Source organism: Hyperolius riggenbachi, chromosome 8 (genome assembly GCF_040937935.1).
Source record: "Hyperolius riggenbachi isolate aHypRig1 chromosome 8, aHypRig1.pri, whole genome shotgun sequence".
Taxonomy (NCBI): domain Eukaryota; kingdom Metazoa; phylum Chordata; class Amphibia; order Anura; family Hyperoliidae; genus Hyperolius; species Hyperolius riggenbachi.
The window spans coordinates 73,376,810-73,397,814 of record NC_090653.1 but is presented as its reverse complement, the minus strand read 5'-3'; the positions used below and the strand labels follow the sequence as shown (position 1 = coordinate 73,397,814).

General features: G+C 44.6%; 1 protein-coding gene across 2 annotated transcripts in view; it reads right to left on the bottom strand.

Moving 5' to 3' along the window:
* Positions 1-5,812: 5,812 nt before the first annotated feature.
* LOC137528924 (cytochrome P450 2A5-like) overlaps positions 5,813-21,005 on the bottom strand; it is a 34,551-nt gene continuing 19,358 nt past the window's right edge. For both annotated transcript variants that reach the window (XM_068250691.1, XM_068250692.1), the window contains 6 exons: positions 16,330-16,490; positions 14,952-15,128; positions 13,459-13,600; positions 10,352-10,539; positions 8,640-8,781; positions 5,813-7,341 (listed from right to left, as the gene is read on the bottom strand). In XM_068250691.1, the coding sequence (XP_068106792.1) occupies positions 7,160-7,341; positions 8,640-8,781; positions 10,352-10,539; positions 13,459-13,600; positions 14,952-15,128; positions 16,330-16,490 (992 nt within the window). In that variant the 3' untranslated portion in view covers positions 5,813-7,159. The remainder of the gene's footprint in view (positions 7,342-8,639; positions 8,782-10,351; positions 10,540-13,458; positions 13,601-14,951; positions 15,129-16,329; positions 16,491-21,005) is intronic.

Below are 21,005 nucleotides of genomic sequence, written 5' to 3'. Positions count from 1 at the left end.
GAACTGTTTGGGAAGTGAGTATCTCCTGTGTGTTTGGTAAGTTTCAGAGCAGTTGGGGACAAGCTCCTGGGTGTGGCAGATCCAGGGCTTGGCTGCGCTCACATATGGTGTTGCATGCTGGTTCTGGGGCCCCGGGCAGTGAGAGTTCCTGGGGCCCCAGGCTGGCTTGTGCACCATTATTGTTTTTAAATTTTAATGTAGATTCCCATGCAGTTTAGTTAGGAGGGGGGCAGATGAGAGGGTATATCCTGCACGCTGGTGCCCCCTGCTGGCCATATAGCCATTGTCTATATGCAACTGAAACCCTCTCCTATGACTAGCTGAGTAGCTCAGCTTCTGTTTGAATTAATCACTGCAGACTAGGTGTAATGTGTATGTGCACTTCTTGATTGGCTTACAAGCAGCCTGCAGGCTTTATATAAGCAGCAGAGAACTGTTTGGGAAGTGAGTATCTCCTGTGTGTTTGGTAAGTTTCAGAGCAGTTGGGGACAAGCTCCTGGGTGTGGCAGATCCAGGGCTTGGCTGCGCTCACATATGGTGTTGCATGCTGGTTCTGGGGCCCCGGGCAGTGAGAGTTCCTGGGGCCCCAGGCTGGCTTGTGCACCATTATTGTTTTTAAATTTTAATGTAGATTCCCATGCAGTTTAGTTAGGAGGGGGGCAGATGAGAGGGTATATCCTGCACGCTGGTGCCCCCTGCTGGCCATATAGCCATTGTCTATATGCAACTGAAACCCTCTCCTATGACTAGCTGAGTAGCTCAACTTCTGTTTGAATTAATCACTGCAGACTAGGTGTAATGTGTATGTGCACTTCTTGATTGGCTTACAAGCAGCCTGCAAGCTTTATATAAGCAGCAGAGAACTGTTTGGGAAGTGAGTATCTCCTGTGTGTTTGGTAAGTTTCAGAGCAGTTGGGGACAAGCTCCTGGGTGTGGCAGATCCAGGGCTTGGCTGCGCTCACATATGGTGTTGCATGCTGGTTCTGGGGCCCCGGGCAGTGAGAGTTCCTGGGGCCCCAGGCTGGCTTGTGCACCATTATTGTTTTTAAATTTTAATGTAGATTCCCATGCAGTTTAGTTAGGAGGGGGGCAGATGAGAGGGTATATCCTGCACGCTGGTGCCCCCTGCTGGCCATATAGCCATTGTCTATATGCAACTGAAACCCTCTCCTATGACTAGCTGAGTAGCTCAGCTTCTGTTTGAATTAATCACTGCAGACTAGGTGTAATGTGTATGTGCACTTCTTGATTGGCTTACAAGCAGCCTGCAGGCTTTATATAAGCAGCAGAGAACTGTTTGGGAAGTGAGTATCTCCTGTGTGTTTGGTAAGTTTCAGAGCAGTTGGGGACAAGCTCCTGGGTGTGGCAGATCCAGGGCTTGGCTGCGCTCACATATGGTGTTGCATGCTGGTTCTGGGGCCCCGGGCAGTGAGAGTTCCTGGGGCCCCAGGCTGGCTTGTGCACCATTATTGTTTTTAAATTTTAATGTAGATTCCCATGCAGTTTAGTTAGGAGGGGGGCAGATGAGAGGGTATATCCTGCACGCTGGTGCCCCCTGCTGGCCATATAGCCATTGTCTATATGCAACTGAAACCCTCTCCTATGACTAGCTGAGTAGCTCAGCTTCTGTTTGAATTAATCACTGCAGACTAGGTGTAATGTGTATGTGCACTTCTTGATTGGCTTACAAGCAGCCTGCAGGCTTTATATAAGCAGCAGAGAACTGTTTGGGAAGTGAGTATCTCCTGTGTGTTTGGTAAGTTTCAGAGCAGTTGGGGACAAGCTCCTGGGTGTGGCAGATCCAGGGCTTGGCTGCGCTCACATATGGTGTTGCATGCTGGTTCTGGGGCCCCGGGCAGTGAGAGTTCCTGGGGCCCCAGGCTGGCTTGTGCACCATTATTGTTTTTAAATTTTAATGTAGATTCCCATGCAGTTTAGTTAGGAGGGGGGCAGATGAGAGGGTATATCCTGCACGCTGGTGCCCCCTGCTGGCCATATAGCCATTGTCTATATGCAACTGAAACCCTCTCCTATGACTAGCTGAGTAGCTCAGCTTCTGTTTGAATTAATCACTGCAGACTAGGTGTAATGTGTATGTGCACTTCTTGATTGGCTTACAAGCAGCCTGCAGGCTTTATATAAGCAGCAGAGAACTGTTTGGGAAGTGAGTATCTCCTGTGTGTTTGGTAAGTTTCAGAGCAGTTGGGGACAAGCTCCTGGGTGTGGCAGATCCAGGGCTTGGCTGCGCTCACATATGGTGTTGCATGCTGGTTCTGGGGCCCCGGGCAGTGAGAGTTCCTGGGGCCCCAGGCTGGCTTGTGCACCATTATTGTTTTTAAATTTTAATGTAGATTCCCATGCAGTTTAGTTAGGAGGGGGGCAGATGAGAGGGTATATCCTGCACGCTGGTGCCCCCTGCTGGCCATATAGCCATTGTCTATATGCAACTGAAACCCTCTCCTATGACTAGCTGAGTAGCTCAGCTTCTGTTTGAATTAATCACTGCAGACTAGGTGTAATGTGTATGTGCACTTCTTGATTGGCTTACAAGCAGCCTGCAGGCTTTATATAAGCAGAAGAGAACTGTTTGGGAAGTGAGTATCTCCTGTGTGTTTGGTAAAAATATTTGATATTTGTCATCATGCAGCTGAAAAAAGGCTGCAATTTATTATTATAATTTAGAAAATAGATTTTATTTCTGAAATCTTGTATTTTTAATTTGGGTCCACTTTAACATTGCTATTAGACTCAACCATTGTAACAACTGGGAAATTCATAAACTTGGTCTACCAATGAAAGCACATGGCAACGCATTGTAAACTTAGGCAGCAAGTGTTGCTTCACTGTTATGGTATTCCAACTTGAGATCCTCACTGTAATTTCTATGCCTATGTTTTCTAATATTGACCTTGCTGATATTAGGGAGCTGGGCTGTTTGCAGAGTGATAAGAGACAAGGTGTGCTCAGAAGAATATACAAACATTAACGTCAGTTCAACGTTCAAAACTGACAAGTGATTATGCAAATGGGATTCTGTATCACCCTATAAGGATGTGAAGGAATTATACTGACTCTGCATAAAGTATCCTTGTTGTAAGACCAAATGTAGCAATTAATAGTGGCTACTAAAATGGTAGTCATAGTCAAAACCAAATAAGGAGATACTGGTTAAAAACAAAGTAGCCGACCCGCGGCGTAGCATACGCTGCATAAGGGGTAGCGGGCAGGAAGGGGGTACTGGGCACAGCGGCGGGGAGGGGGGGTCAGACCCCCCCCTCCCTCACCTGGGTCCTCCATGTGCGCTCCCCCTCCAGCTTAATTTCAAGGCGGGGAGGGGGGTCGGACCCCCCCTCCCTCACCTGAGTCCCCCATGTGCGCTCCCCCTCCAGCTTAATTTCACGGCGGGGAGGGGGATCGGACCCTCCCCCTCCCTCACCTGGTTCCCCCATCTGCGCTCCCCCTGTAGCTTAAGTTCAGCAGCAGACGCCACTATTTGTAAGAGGCAGCGGGCGGGGATGACTCACATCTTCCGCGTTCCAGCGTGCGTTCCACTGTCGTCAATTCCTGCAATGCCGCCCACTGTATTGTAAGTGGACAGCATTGCAGAAAGTGACGACAGTGGAATGCACGATGGAACGCGGAAGAGGTGGGTCATCCCCACCCACTGCCTCTTACTAATAGCGGCGGCTGCTGCTGAACTTAAGCTACAGCCAAGCTCATGGTGAACCAGAACTCATTGGAGTGTGTGAGGGGCTACAATGGTCCTAAAAGCCCCCTTACTAAAGTGCTAAGAAATACAAAAGTTTGCTTTTTTAGAACAGAAAGAATTTGCGATAATTCAGGTTGCAGTGAGCTTGAGATGTCACCCAGTGCATCACTGCTGAATATATGCAAATGAACCATTGTTGCCCTTAGAAGCTAAACACACCTCCAGAGCCGCTGGAATGCAGTGTTTAGCTTCTAAGGGCAACAATGGTTAATTTGCATATATTCAGCAGTGATGCCCTGGGAGACATCTCAAGCTCACTCCAACCTGAATTATCGCAAATTCTTTCTGTTCCAAGAAAGCGCCTCTTAAGCTTAACACACACCATACAATCTTGGTTGTACAGATTTATCAAATCTATGTAGTATAAGGGCCAACAGATTGAAAATACCTTGAATGATTGATTGGTTAAGCTCTTATACTACATGAAAGTGGTAAGATTGAACAACCAAGATTGTATGGTGTGTGTTGAGCCTTAGTCTAATAACAATCAGTGTGTGATGGCTGGGGTGGGAGGGATGGAGGAGCGCACTTTGGTTTCTCAGCCTTGGGTGCTGGAGAACCTTGCCCTGGCACTGGCCCAAAGGGTCAATATTTTGTGTGTCCACCATTAGTTTTCAGCACTCCCTTATACTCTCTGGTCATGGAGATCACTAGAGCTTCACAAGTTACCACTGGAATCCTCTCCTACTCCTCCTTGATGACATCATGTAGCTGGTGAATGTGTCACTCCTCCACCTTTTGTTTTGAGGATGCCCCAAAGATGCTTAATAGGGTTTAGGTCTGGAGATATCCTTGACTAGTCCAGCACCTTTATCCTCAGTTTCTTCAGCAAGGCAGTGGTTGGAAACAGCGTTATGGAAACAGCGCAGGAGATTTGGGTGTCACCATAGGCTGTAATAGGAATTACGGCTAAAGTGGCGTTCAGAGAGTAATTTGGGCGTCGTCAAAAGATGGAGCACAGATTAATCAAAAAATCTCTAATTTGGCTGCCAGCAATAGCTGGAAGCGGAATTACATCTTTCCCCCACTATCCACGGCAACCTGGAGGGGGAAAGGTAATTAGCGCCGCCGGGACTTGTGCAGGAGCAGGGTGAGCCGTTTATCGGCTTTACCCTGCGGCCAAATCTCCTGGCCGCTAAATCATATGTAAGCATTGGAAATATGGTAAGTTGTAAATCAAGTTATGTAATGTTTATCCATTCCTGCCGCCTGGACGTGATTGTCACATCCAGGCAGCTGCTGCTGTGCTGTTGCGCGCGTCTGCGCATGCCCGTGCCACCCCCCGTTAGCCCAGAGATCAATGAATTGGAACATCTAAGTCCCCTGCAGAAAAACCGACAGCTTCTTATCTGAGGCCGCAGTCTTTCTGAGCAAAAATAGTTTCCCATCTTCCACATGCCTCCTGGAAGCGAGAGCATTCGCTTCCAGGACTAAAAAAATGTTTTTCACTGTGGCCATCTTTTGGCCAAATAGTAAAGCTACATCCACATACATTTTGATTAAATAAACACATATTATTACATTTGAAATTAACTGTTTACCTCCCACACCATAGCTGATGGGTTGGTGAGGTTATTACCTCACCTTCTTACTTTCATACTTACCATAGTACCCACAGCTTTTGCATTGATTCAGTTTCTTCTGTAAATTAGCAGCCGTCTCACAGGCTTCTAATATATTTTAATAATTTTATTAAAAGTTATGTTTTAGTCCTCTATATAGGATAATAATAGGTGTGTAGAATCTCTGATTCAGGCTTTGTAAATTATAGAGACATAGGTGCTCAGAAGGCTTACTACTTATTTTTTTGGCTCCAATTGTTTATTTGATTTCATTTTTCCATTCTATGTCATTGCCATTGACCTTTATAAGCAAGAACTGCCAGGGAGCCAATCAGGCTGAAAAAGCTGTTAAGTTTCCAGGCAATTTTCATGAATTTTAGGGGGGAAATTCTGCCAGTCCCTACTTATTATGGGTTGTGTAATTTAGTTGAATTGATAAGACTAAATTTCAATTACATCACAAAATAATGAAAATCAACACTCTATGAGAGGTCATTATGTAATTTAAGGCAAACAAAGATTTGTAGTACAAAATGTGTTTATAGCATACAAACTGTTGCAGTCCAGAAAAATTAATATTAGTTAAAACCTATTTCGGTTTTTTTTCTTTCAGCCTGTGTTCTTACCAGGCAGAAGTCACCTTTAAGCTGGCCATACACTGGCCCGATTTGCGGCCGTTTCGACAGCAGATTCGATCACTTGGATCGAATCTGCTGCCAATCGTTAGCGCTACACGCCGAATTTCGATCCACTTCGTCCGATCCCGTCGATCGCTCCGTGCGGAAAATTACCGTCGATCGCCCGCGGGTAGGGAGCGCGTCGCTAGCGGCGTTCGAGTGCCCGACGACCGACGCAATAGAGCGGCATACATTACCTGCTCCGCCGGCGCGACTCCAGTCCCCTGGTCACCGCTGCTCTGTCTCCGCTCTGGTCTTCGGCATGCTTCAGTTCCTCCTGCCCGGCAGGAAGTTTAAACAGTAGAGGGCGCACCACAACAGATTGTGAACGGTTTCAGGCTGAAATCGGTTTACAATCTGTTTGCAGTAAAGGCAGCCATACGATCCCTCTCTGATCAGATTCGATCAGAGAGGGATCTATCTGTTGGTCGAATCTGATGGCAAATCGACCAGTGTATGGCTACCTTTAGTGACAGTCATGTCTAGGAGAACTCATGGAGAAGCATGTGGTTTGTTTGATTAGCTGATAGATTTCCAAAGCTCTAATTTGCTAAGAGCACATCTTGATTTAGCACATGATCATGACTAGAAAATCAGAGACTTGCATATCTATTACCTGACCAAACTGATCACATGCTTTTCCATTAGTTCTCCTAGACTTTCTTGGCAGGAAGTGGGTATACCGGATACTTTAACTATAGACATAGACCGCAATAAATACTTGTTTCTCACTTATCTTCAGACCCCATAATAAAACCATGGTAGTGCCTGGGGGGGGGGGGGGGGGGGGGGGGTTGGGGGGGGCACATGGAGTGAGAAACAATGGGCCCAAATCTAATTCCCTTTTTATCCTAGGTTTTCTCCAGCAAAGCAAGACAATACTATAATAATTTGGACAGTTCTTTGTCATCTCCTTTTTCAATTGCAGAATGCTGAAGAGTTATTTTAAACAGAAGATAAAAAATTATCTCCTAGGAGAAAACTTAAAAGAAAAAGAGAATTAGATCGGGTCCAATCTCCTCAGTGGGGACAAAGGCACCAATAAAACCCTAAAGCCTTTCTGAACCCTTATTACAGTTCCACAGTGTGCAACGCTAAAATAATTTCTCTTTGGGTTAGCCTTTAAATGCTGTAATAAATTAAATGTTTTGTTATCTGGATTCCGCACTCATATGGTATGAACGGGGTAAAGAACCATTATTTCCAGGTTCTGGGGTAATATCAATATCTTCTGGGGCTTTGTTTGTTTTCAGATTAAACTTCTGCAGTACGGTAGTTACAAAGAGGAAGATCTCCATTCGAGCCAGACCCTCTCCGAGACAGCTTCTCTTCCCTGTGAATGAACAACAGTAGTAGAAATATTACTAAAGGATTTTATACTTTTCATGAAAATCAAAAAAAAAAGAGTCCTGGTGCACTAACCTTCTAATCTTTTTAGTGGTATTTGTTCAGTTCACACTGCACAAAAAAAATTCTGTTTAGCGGAACTAAACAGAACAGAGCAGCACATAGGTGAACAAATTCTAAGCAAAGCAATAGGATCTGTTCATATTAGTCCATTTGGAATGGATCCATTCATTCGGTTCCGATGAGCAGAACACAAACATGCACCATACATGATAATTCCAGATTGGCCAAAGCGGATGCCAACGGAATTAATAGAAGCCTATGAAAATGGACTGTGTCTATTCTCACTCGGCTGGTTGCCACATACATTTTGCAAATTTTACTCATATGTCACCATCCATTCAATTCCACTACTCCTGATGGAACCGCCCCTCAGTCCACTGAGGGGGAAAAGTGCCGGTATACAGATTATAGATAGACAACAGACCAATACTGTGTCTATTGCATCGGACAGATCATAGATAACATGTCCAACGTCTGACCGGTGAAATTATGCAAGTCAGAGTTTTGCATTCCATCATTGCAAAGAGGCAATGGATACCAGACAGAACATAAATGTTGGGACATGTCTGAACAGACATTATGGTTAACATAGGATCCATCAACATGTCCGTTGGTCTGTTCCGTGAAGTGGACAGCTTTAGGCTGTAGTGGGAATCTAGCCTAGCAGGAGACTCCCAGTCAGCCTATCTCTCACATTCAAGGTCATCAGTTTACTGTGGTCACTCAGTTATCAATGTACCAATTAAGTGCTCTGGACTATGGTCTGTAATGAATGTGTAAACCAGCATCATGTCATGTGAGTTTTTTTTTTACAATTGTGTGTTGAGGGTCTCGTTTGCTCTCGGGATACCCTAATGTGCCTTTTTCCTTTAGTTTTTTTTAGCATTGGCCCTCAAGGAAGAGCATGTTAAAATTAGTATGAAACTAATTTAGACCTCTTGCACACTACATGCGATTCAGATTTTTTATACGTCCGATATTTAATTCCGATTAAAAAACGTAACAGCATGCAGTATTTTTTTTAATCGGAATCAAAAATCGGGTTGGAAAAAAAAAAATCGGAATCGCATGTAGTGTGCAAGAGGCCGAAAACATTTTTAGAACTAAATTGTCAATGAAAGCCGAGCTTTAGACATAATCATATTAGGAGTCTAGGTCCACTTTACTAAATTATTCATTCATTTTTGATGAATTCCATACTGATTATTGCTTTTGCATTACCTATAGAAAAGGGCAGAAAAGCATCACTATTTCTGAAACCTCCGTTTTCATCCAGAAAGTGTCCAGGGTTAAATTCTTCAGGCTGCTTAAAATATTGGCCATCTTTATGGACTGAAGTCAGCAATGGGGCAATCATTGTACCCTGAAATGAAATGTCCAAAAATGAAGGGTCAGGCAGTTTATTTTTATTCTTTCATTTAGGTTATTGTGGGTGCAGGTAAGAGTAACATGTACAAAGTATGTGTACAAAAACTACAGTGCGTAACTGCTTTTGTAAAATGAATTATATATATTTTATGTGAAAGAACACTGGGGTTGATTCACTTTTAACACTTTGCACAATCGTAATAAGCAGATTATGATCATTACTACTTGAATAGAAAGGTTTGTGACTGAACACTCACATAGAATATTGCACACTCAGTCAGTACACTGAGTAGGCCAAACGAATGCCTATCTCACTGAGATAGAACTGCTTATATTATAATTATTATAATTACCGTTTATACTCGCATATAAACTGACCTATGTATAAGTTGAGGCACCCACAGGAAAAAGTGATTGACTCGTGTATAAGGGCATGTACACACTTGCTGCATTTGCACTGCGTTTTTAAAATCGCATGTGTTTTTTAAATGGCAAGATCTTTTGAAAAATCATAAAAATCATGATGACCTGTAAACACCGGTGTGTTGCATTTTTAGAAAAACGCAACCACACTGACTGCTGCGCTTTTTAAGCACTGCGTTTTAAAAAACACATGAAAAACGCAATGCATGCGATTTTCATTGTGTTTTTTAGGTAAGCAATCAGAAAACCAGGAAAAGATCAGTAAAACCGCAAGCGTATCGTAAGCGCGCAAAAATCGCAAGTAGAAATTTGATTAAAAATGCAATCGCATTGCACTGCATTTGCACTTACGGTTTTCAGTGTGTACAGGCCCTAAGCCCCCTCCCCGCTGCCACCTCCATAGTAGAAAAATGTGCCCCCAGTACGAGTTAGCCCCCCCTCCCCATAGCCAGATGTGCCCCAATGATGATACTGCTGTGTGTCAAGACGCAACTAGATAGCATCATAGATGTGAGACACAGCGGCTGCCACACAGGAGGAATCCCCAATCACTGCACCACTGACACGTTGATGGCATGCTCCATAAGCCAGGGGACACAGAATGTCTTGAACAGCACACTCTGCACACCATGTTGCAGGGGATGGGGGGCACAGACATAGCAGGGAGTAAGCTGGTAAGAGCAAGATCACTAGTACATGAATCTTACGCTCCTCTGCTAGTAACAAAACCTGCCCCAACATCCTGTCTGCTCCACTGACTCGCATATAAGCCGAGGGGGTAACTTTTCAGCACATTTTTTGTGCTGAAAAATTAGGCTCATACACAAGTATATAAGGTATTAATATTATTATTTTTAGGATTTAAATACTGTATATTTGGGTTTTTCCTCCCGACTTCATTTGTGAAAGAGGATTTCATTTTGATACTCTATAATACAGAAACAGGATATTTTAATCTAACCAATCAAAATCTTATTTTTTTATAGCTATCTAAAATCCAATAGTTTAAAGGAGCTATAAAATGAACGGATTAGTGAAGCATTGTATAAAAAATGTTTGTAAATTTCATAGTTAATTACTGTATAGGTTTCTATATATTTGGTGTCTCCTGGAGAAACTCACAAACATCCAAATGTCCTCACCTTTGGGATATGGTATCCTCGGAACTCTGTGTCTTTGCTTGTAGCGCGTGCTACTCCCATGGGCACTATGTCAGCAAATCTCTGAATCTCATGAACCACTGCATCTGTATATGGCATGCTGATACGGTCTGATGCTGATGGACACCGACTCTGCCCAATAACACTGTCTATCTCCTCCTGCATCTTTCCTGTGATTACATACACATCATAAACTGAGATGATGCATCACGGTAAACAACATAGGATATCTTTGTATTTAACACGAGGTAATTATGAACCAGTGTCTAGACCAGGCATGGGCAAACTTGGCCCTCCAGCTGTTAAGGAACTACAAGTCCCACAATGCATTGCAGGACTCTTACAGCCACAGTCATGACTCATAAAGGCAAATGCATTGTGGGACTTGTAGTTCCTTAACAGCTGGAGGGCCAAGTTTGCCCATGCCTGGTCAGAGTATGTAAACTGAGAGTCTATACAATGAGTACATCATCTGAAATTCTAGGTTTCTTCTTAAACTTCACAGAAAAATCACAAAAATATCTAGAAAATAAATACTGTAAGAAAAAGTCTGTCATATGTTTCTATTGGTGTGGTTGAATTCAGCTAATAGGTTCTTCTTCTTTTTTGTCTGGGGCCTCTGGGCCATGAGACACTGTCCTCATAAGTGATTTACCTGTGTCTGCTAGTGTCCTCTTCTCATTAACCTTGCTACTAGTTGAGCACCATTGTGTGCCCGATGACCTTATTTTCATGTGCACCAGGCAATATGCTTAAAGTGTACCTGAGATCAAAAATAAGATCTCTGGGTTTTATACTTACCCAGGGCTTCCTCCAGCCCCATGAGCACAGCTGTGTCCCTCGCCGTCCTACCGAGTGCCTTTGTTCCACCGCAATCAGCCCCAGATATAATAAATCACCTTTAAGTGTATGCCATAAAATACTTGCGTTTATTTGCTCAGTCAGAGCTTCAAACAGGTCAAGTACAATAATAAAAAGCTTGCCCTTACATTCTTGCTCTTCTGACAGGGACCTCGAAAGTAAATAAGCAAAAATAAAAAAAATCATCACAACCGTATTGCTGTCTACTCCTTCCTGGCTGGCTAGCCCCTAATGATGCAATACTAGCAAAACTGGTTGTGCAGGTGTGGACAATGGTATGGTGGTGATTTATTATATCTATTATGACATGCCTCATTTCAATGTGGATGTTTAAGAACCATATGAGTAGAGGGCTACTTATCTTGAATAGAGTTGGGCCGAACGGTTCGCCGGCGAACGTGGTTCGCGCGAACTTAGGTGGTTCGCGTGCGGGTGTCGCACGCGAACGTTTTGCGGCAAAAGTTCGCAAAAAATCGGTTCGCCCCATAATGCACCTGAGGGTCAACTTTGACCCTCTACATCACAGTCAGCAGGCCCAGTGTAGCCAATTAGGCTACACTAGCCCCTGGAGCCCCACCCCCCCTTATATAAGGCAGGCAGCGGCGGCCGTTATGGCCACTCGTGTGCCTGCATTAGTGAGAGTAGGGCGAGCTGCTGCAGTCTCTCATAGGGAAAGATTAGTTAGGCTTAACTTCTTCCTGGCTGCATACCTGTTCTGTTCAGTGAGCCCTCAGCCCACTGCATACCTGTACTGTGATCCTGCCACTGCATACCTGTTCATTGATCCTGCCACTGCATACCTGTTCAGTGATCCTGCCAGTGCATACCTGTTCAGTGATCCTGCCAGTGCATACCTGTTCATTGATCCTGCCACTGCATACCTGTTCAGTGATCCTGCCACTGCATACCTGTTCATTGATCCTGCCACTGCATACCTGTTCAGTGATCCTGCCAGTGCATACCTGTTCAGTGATCCTGCCACTGCGTACCTGTTCAGTGATCCTGCCACTGCATACCTGTTCATTGATCCTGCCACTGCATACCTGTTCAGTGAACCCGCCACTGCATACCTGTTCTGTTCAGTGAACAGTTTGGTGTGTCAGTGTGAAGCAGTATCTTAATTACACTACCTGATTGATGTATACACATGCAAGATGTTTTAAAGCACTTTAGGCCTGTCATTTAGCATTCAATGTGATTTCTGCCCTTAAAACGCTGCTTTGCATCAAATCCAGATTTTTCCCGGGGACTTTTGGCATCTATCCCACTCCGCTATGCCCCCCTCCAGGTGTTAGACCCCTTGAAACATCTTTTCCATCACTTTTGTGGCCAGCATAATTTTTTTTTTTTTTCAAAGTTCGCATCCCCATTGAAGTCTATTGCGGTTCGCGAACTTTAACGCGAACCGAACCTTCCGCGAAAGTTCGCGAACCCGGTTCGCGAACCTAAAATCGGAGGTTCGGCCCAACTCTAATCTTGAATAATAAAAAGCATAAAATCTGGGCCTGCATGTCTCTAGTAAACCTATTTCCCCAATCTGTGTGGTGGAATACTATAGTAAACTTTATGTTGCTTAAAAGGAACCAAAACTAAAGTAAAAAAAAAAAAAAAAAATCACTTACCTGGGGCTTTTACCAGCCCCCTGCAGCCGTCCTGTGCCCACACCATCCTGGAATGATCCTCCGGTCTACCACTGTGCTTCAGTATCGTTTTCCAGTGGCCAAGCCACTGTGCCTACGTGGCCCAGCCCACATGCATCCTTGCTCTTGCTCACAAAGTCATCGTGGTCCTGCACATCCACAGGAAGTGTAATCTCATACTGCACATGCGAGGAAGCATGCAGCCAGGGCTCGGTGGGTAGCCAGTCAACGTAAATAAAGTTGATGGGCAGAGGGGGACCGGAGGATCTTTCTAGGACAGTGTGGGCACAGGGTGGCAGCAGTGGGGTGGTAGAAGCTCCGGGTAAGTGAAACTCTTTTTTTTACTTTGGTTTAGGTTCCCTTTAATTAATCAATGGACATTCACAGAAGGTCTTTTCTGAGGACAGGACTTTGGCAGCTTGTTTTGTGTGTTGGTCGTGTTTATGCGCAGATATACCAACTACATAGTGTATGTAGTGTTGGCAGGTATTTTGCTTCAAAATAATTCTAGGCATAAGGTATAATGATTGTTTTGTCTATAATAAAAGTCCTATATACATAAATATGGCTCCAGTAATCATGCCTTACTTGTCACATCGGTTCGTTTCAGCAGGATGAGGAAGGCATGCCTCAGGGTAACACTGGTGGTCTCCACTCCAGCAAAGAACAGGTCAGTGACTGTCCCAATCAAGTTATCAAAATGGAATTCAGTGCTCGGATTGTTCTTTTCCTGTGGATATCATGGAAATATAGCAGTGAGCCTAAAAAGTATTCAAAATGTTCTCCATTAGTAGTTTACTCCATTTACTTTTGCAGTCATGTTAACTGGATTACGCATTATTATTTAACTTGCTGAAGCCCCAGCATAGCTCGGGTATGTATTTGGTTACTGTTGGGTCCGGCCACTTTTTGTAACCTTTACACATAGTTAGTCAATGACCAAGTTAACATTTTCCCATTTAAAATTAACGGTTGAAATTTGATTGGCTATTGTATGCTCCACCCACTTTCCCTGAATTTTTCATCTCAGTCACCAAGTGACCGATTGTGCCAAGTTTGGAACTTTATTACTATGAGCATTGCAGCCTTTTAAATTTTCCCATTGACGTCAATGAATGAAATCTGATTGGCTGTTAGTGGTTCCGCCCAGATGTACAGGGGGGCTGTGAGACCCCCAGAAAATATCTTTCCAGGTAGTAAGGGACCTGTATAGCAAGTTTTGTTTAAATCGGTCAATTCCCATACATACATACAAACACACACTATTCTGGTTAGTTTGTCTTTCTTCACTCACACACTACATTGGATGCCAGGAAGGCCGCAGCACCACTATTTAATATTAATGCCCCTAGTAATGCACTTTCTTCCTTAATTGAATAAAAATACTCAGTATATATTACTGTTGTGCGATCTAACCATCCCTTAAAAGACAAATGACAATCTGTAATTGGGCTGGTGCTCAACGGGATTCTGTAGCAAATTTCAATAACGTAAACACATTAGAAAATGTGAATAACCCACAAGGACCCCACGAACCCTACGCTAAAAACCAATGCCAGACCCCCCTTCACTCTATGGGCTTGATTCCCCTATGCGGCGTTACTCATATCACGGCTGTTTTCACACACATTTCCGCGCGTTCGCGGACTTTCGCGTGCAATTCCGACTTTTCGTGCGAAAATTCGCAATTGCGAACAAACACGAAAATGTGTGCGATAACGGCCATGATATGAGTTATCACGGTTTAGTGACTCAAGCTCAATGCGCATGCGCGCGTACACACACACACAATCTGAGAAGGATCTATTAGTTAGCCACTTCGATCAGTGTATGACCATCTTAACAATTACTGCAAAGTTGGACTGTTATTTATTTGAAATATATATTTTTGAAAATACTTTTTATGTTGTTAACTCACTTCCTCCCACTATATTATTTTATTTAATTTTTTTAGTTATTTTATACTTTTTAATTTCGGTTTGTATTTTTTTTCCTTTAGATAATTTACAGAAGGTTACATATGACTGCTTTTTTTTCCTGCTGCTTTGCCCACAAGATGAAGCAGTTACTCTATACATCACCTCCACCATCTTTATTAGGAAGCTGTCAATGAAATCCCGTGGGCAGTTCATGTCGATTGTCTTCTTGTGATACTCTATAGATTGAAGAATGAACTTTTTCATTTTATCAGTATTTTTGAAGACTTTCTGGTGAGGTCCCGGTAAGCAGTAAAGGAGTTTTGGAAACAAATTCAGTAACTGTTGAAAACAAACACATTTTTTAATGTTACTTGTGAGTCATTACAAAACAATTACTGAAATGAGTGAGGCCTGGAACCCACAAGCAGCCCTTTAGAAGTATTTCTGGTTTGCCGGTGAATCGCTATGGCATTGGAACCCTATGAGGACGGTTCCACTGCAACACTTGCGATCAGGCTGCAACAAAATTGCAGACTTCCACAGTTTTGGAAATCGCCAGTGTTTTGCAATATGTTGCAAAGCACCGCCAGTTGGAAGCAGGCTTGGGATGGTTTTATCAGAGATTGCAATCTTTCTGTCTAAAAATCTGGACCATGCGGATAGTATTTTGATTACAGAATAGGACCAAGGAGAGGAGGACTGTAGAAGGACTGTAGAAAAGAGACAATTTTCTCTAACTGGTACCTAAGATATGCTATAAAAAGTGTATGCATAGCCTCAGTGCCATAATTCTGGTACACAGCAATTTGGGCACAGGATATTGTGGTTAAAGAATAACCCCTATGTCCTGAAATTTACCCCTGCTCAAATGTATCCGAACCCCAACCTACCCAAATACTAATATTGAGCCCTCATTCCTCCTCTGCTCAACACTTACTTTTACTATTTACCAACCACAGCCCTCTACGAACTTTCTTTACCAAAAGCTAAGACCAACCTTGATTTTTCTCATAACCTGACCTGTTTTCTACCATTGACCTATCTCTCATGTTCAAATTACCCTGACGTAACCAAACATTATTACCTAACCCTAATCAAACTTACTCTTGTAGTTCCAGTTTAAAGTGCACATAAAAGGAACTTTAACTTACCTGGAACTTCATGTATTTTAAGATATTGAAGTTGCTTTTCCTAAAACCAATATCTGCACACAGACCACCAGCCATCAGAATGTTAGTGCTGAACCTTGTGGGGTCCTTCTCTTCTCACCCACACCCATTTCCTCTTCCCCTGTGTGGTGATTCCCAAAGCCTACATATTCATCTGCCAAGGTTCATTCAACAAGTGTGGCCAGTATGATATCTCCCTTGAAATGGGGGAGGGGGGGTGGGGGCTCAACAACACTTAATCTGGAGAACTGGGCGGTCCGCATTAGAGGTAGAGTTAGAAACGGGGGTTTCTAGGCCCCTCTGCAGTCATAGAGTCTGCTCTCCAATAGTTACACTATTAGTTACCTGGAAGTATTAGCATAGGCACTTACAATACCCCATGGAGAAGCAAGCTTGTTAAAGATCTCTTCTAACAAGTTCAACAGATTCATAAATTTCTCATCTTCATAATCAAACCTCTCCCCAAACACAACGGAGCAGATGACGTTGGAAACTGCCAGACGAAGCAGATCTGTTGGATCGAACAAGGAGTCTAAACACAGAGAAACAGAAATGAAATATTAAAGCTCCTTTTCACCCTCAGCTTTTCTGCTCTTTCCTCCAACAACAAAATACCATTTAAAACAAGCAAAATAACAAAAGAGCTAAAGCAATCATCGCTGCTAGACGCAGTTTGTGCTACCATTGTAGCCTATGCCTGCAATCAATTCACTGGGCGTGCCTTAGTTTGTGCCCAATTTACCTGCAAGAGGTTGTTGAACACCATGAGAATGTATAATCAAAAGCAGAATGTGCCTTTCATAGGATGATCTTTATTAAAAATGCCCGTATCCATGCTCAGAGCTCAGTTGCATTTATGTAGTTACAATGTTTGAGTAAGCATCACACACCTTATGTAGAAGGCTGCTAGGGAATCTAAAATGGATGCTGTGGACAAGACTGAATTTATACTTTTTTTGCTCCTAGGGTAAGTATATTGTGTCTCCCCTTCCATGTGCAGTAGTGCCCCTCCCATTTTTATGTGCATCCCCGTAACATCCCTGTACTGCAGCCCCTCTCTTTCATGTTCAACTCCCTTAGGCATCAGCTTCCATTTCCATGTGTTGCTCCCCATTGCAGCCTTCTCTTTCATTATGTAGCAGCCCCTTTTTCATGTCCAGGTGCCCCCTTAGGCTGCAGCCGTCCAAGGCCCCGGCCTTTGGGGCCATTTCGGCCCTGGCTGTGGACGGAAGCTTCACTCTGAACCTTCAAATCTCCTATTCCCTGCTGCTGGTGGCAAGCCTCTATCCTTCCTGTCTGCCCACTCTTGCCCCCTCAGCATGGAATGGATAATATCACCATTACCCCCTCCCCCCTTTTATCAGTTGTCAATCTATGTATTTGTGATCCCTCAGCAACCATGGAACCAATCACAGGTTACCAACTAAGATGCTACCATCTAGTGGTTAGAAATAAAAAATAAAATACGTTGAATAAAATATTATGATAATAATAATATTGATGCATACTTTGCTGGCCAGGTTCTAACAGCGTAAAATCAATTAACACTTCACTATACTAGATATGTTCAATAGAATTACCTAAAAACATATACAAATATGTATAAAAATGAATGAATGTTAAAAGGCTAAATTAAAATGAAATGACATAAAAAACAGCTTGTTTGTGGTAACTGGTAATAGTTAAACATGACAAGTGTCCAAATTTCACCCATAAATAATATCAAAGTAATGAATGTATGTGTGTGTGTGTGTGTGTGTGGTGGTGGAGAAGAAAGGAAGAGGGTGGAAATTGATTGGGGAAAGTTACTAAGACAATCCCCAACATTAACATTCTCAAGAAATCCCCAACATTAACATTCTCCAGAAAAAAAAAGAAAGAACTGGAGTTTGCTGCTGGAAGACCATATCTTCCCCAGGACCCCACCACCCTTCCACAGTGTTCTACAAATCTAGGCACCTCAAAAATATGACTGCTAGTAGGAAAAGAAGGACACACCACTCAAAAACTGTACATAGCAACACGCTCAAAAGGCACTTGAGTAAGCTAGGTGTCTGCCTGAAACATGTAGTTGTTATAATTTGCATGGAGTTTGTGCGCTGCACCTGGAGCAAACAGAAACCAACGCACAAACCCGCAACCAGGCAGAGATGTCACTGTTTAGGAAAAGACTGCCAAACCAGGAGTAAATGAATAATAAGGATTTATTATTAAATGAAAATAAAGAAATACTGTGCATTCACCTCATGCACAGAAACAATCAGTATCAACTTGCAGGCAATGTATTCTACACACATACAACACACTGCATCAAAGAATACTGGCAGATATATACAATAAGCATACAAGGTATGAAAATCAGGGTTTATACAAGGACTTCTCTGCATAAGCGAGCTATGCAGAGTAGATCCAGTGTATAGAATTGTGTGCACACAGACCCTGGATCCAGAATAGTAATACAACATAAACCTAGGAATATATATACAAAATACAGATTACAATCGAGGAGGAGACACACGAATAGTCGGCAAGCAGAGGTCATACACAGGAGATCAAACAGTACAGTAATCGCTAGGCAAAGAGTAGTCGGTATACAAGCACAAGGTCAAAACACGGGAGATCAATACAGCAGGGAATCAAGGAACAAGGTAATCAGGAACAGGGAACTCCGGACAGGATGGCTAGGATCAGGAACAAAGAGCTAGCAAGTTCTGAGTGTTCAGGTGTGGCCTAAATACCATGCTGAAAGGCCATGTGACAGTCCAGGCCTCCTTCCTGTCTGTGAAGAGATCTCCAGAGAGTCCACCCTCTGCTGGTGGGCAGAGGAAAGTTCAGGCTGTAACTTCATAGAGGCTGGTGACATCTGCTGGTGAAGCAGAGGTAGTACATACAGGAATCTACCAGCAGATGCAGATTGTAACATTACCCCCCCCTCAAGGAGCAGCCTCCGGATGCTCCATTTGGACTTATGCCCACCTGGGTCCCAGAAAATACTGGCAAAGAGGCAGGCCATAAATCGGTCAGCACATGAGGCCACAACCCGGGTATTACCAGGCTGACTGGACAAAAGGACCCAGAGGCAATAGGACATGTTGCAAGTCCCTCTGAAGACCTTTGGGTGAAACAAAAAAAATGAAGGACACCAAGAAGAGCCATAGATTGGACATCCACAGGAGCAGGGCATCTGAGGTCATCAAATAAAACAGAAAACTGGATGCCATCAGGAAGGGATGCATAATGGCCATAAACAGGAGGAGCAGGATACCACCAGGAGAGGCACCAGACAGGAACTCATCAGGAGAGGTACCAGACAGGATCTCATCAGGAGAGGTACCAGCAGGAGCAGCAGATGGGAGGGCATCGGCAGAAGCAGCAGACGGGAGGGCATCGGCAGCAACTGCGGACTTGGAGGCAACAGGAGCGGGAACTGCAGACTTGGAGGCAACAGGAGCGGGAACTGCAGACTTGGAGGCAACAGGAGCGGGAACTGCAGACTTGGAGGCAACAGGAGCGGGAACTGCAGACTTGGAGGCAACAGGAGCGGGAACTGCAGACTTGGAGGCAACAGGAGCGGGAACTGCAGACTTGGAGGCAACAGGAGCGGGAACTGCAGACTTGGAGGCAACAGGAGCGGGAACTGCAGACTTGGAGGCAACAGGAGCGGGAACTGCAGACTTGGAGGCAACAGGAGCGGGAACTGCAGACTTGGAGGCAACAGGAGCGGGAACTGCAGACTTGGAGGCAACAGGAGCGGGAACTGCAGACTTGGAGGCAACAGGAGCGGGAACTGCAGACTTGGAGGCAACAGGAGCGGGAACTGCAGACTTGGAGGCAACAGGAGCGGGAACTGCAGACTTGGAGGCAACAGGAGCGGGAACTGCAGACTTGGAGGCAACAGGAGCGGGAACTGCAGACTTGGAGGCAACAGGAGCGGGAACTGCAGACTTGGAGGCAACAGGAGCGGGAACTGCAGACTTGGAGGCAACAGGAGCGGGAACTGCAGACTTGGAGGCAACAGGAGCGGGAACTGCAGACTTGGAGGCAACAGGAGCAGGAACTGCAGACTTGGAGGCAACAGGAGCAGGAACTGCAGACTTGGAGGCAACAGGAGCAGGAACTGCAGACTTGGAGGCAACAGGAGCAGGAACTGCAGACTTGGAGGCAACAGGAGCAGGAACTGCAGACTTGGAGGCAACAGGAGCAGGAACTGCAGACTTGGAGGCAACAGGAGCAGGAACTGCAGACTTGGAGGCAACAGGAGCAGGAACTGCAGACTTGGAGGCAACAGGAGCAGGAACTGCAGACTTGGAGGCAACAGGAGCAGGAACTGCAGACTTGGAGGCAACAGGAGCAGGAACTGCAGACTTGGAGGCAACAGGAGCAGGAACTGCAGACTTGGAGGCAACAGGAGCAGGAACTGCAGACTTGGAGGCAACAGGAGCAGGAACTGCAGACTTGGAGGCAACAGGAGCAGGAACAGCAGACTGTGGGTTATCAGAAGCAGGAACAGCAGACTGTAAGTCATCAGGAGCAGAAACAGCAGACTGTAGGTCATCAGGAGCAGCGGACTGGAGGCCATCGGGAACAGCGGACTGGAGGCCATCAGGATGGATAAACTGAAAGTCATTTTCCAATAGAGCAGGCAAAGCAGCAGACTGGACAACAGTTTGTAAATGCAGGGTATCTGGAAGAATCTGTGGGAATTGAGTACCAGAAAATGTCTTTGAGGACAAGCCATCAGCAGAAATGAGTGTGCGCTTAGCCTCAGCAGAAGACTGTGGGAGCCCTCTTTCAGCCGAGCATTGAGGAAGCTGGATCTCAGCAGGAGTCTGTGGAAACAGGGCATTAACAGGGGTCTGTGGTGCCTGAGTGTCAGACATCTGTGCGGGTTGAGCCTCAGCATAAGTCTGTGCTCTAGCAGAAGTTGAAGGGCAAAGGGCATCAGCAGAGACTCGAGAAAGCTGGACCTTTGGCTGAGCGACTGGCTGGACCACTGGCTGCATAGCTGACAAGACCCTTGGCAGAGCTATTAGCTGAACCTCAGATC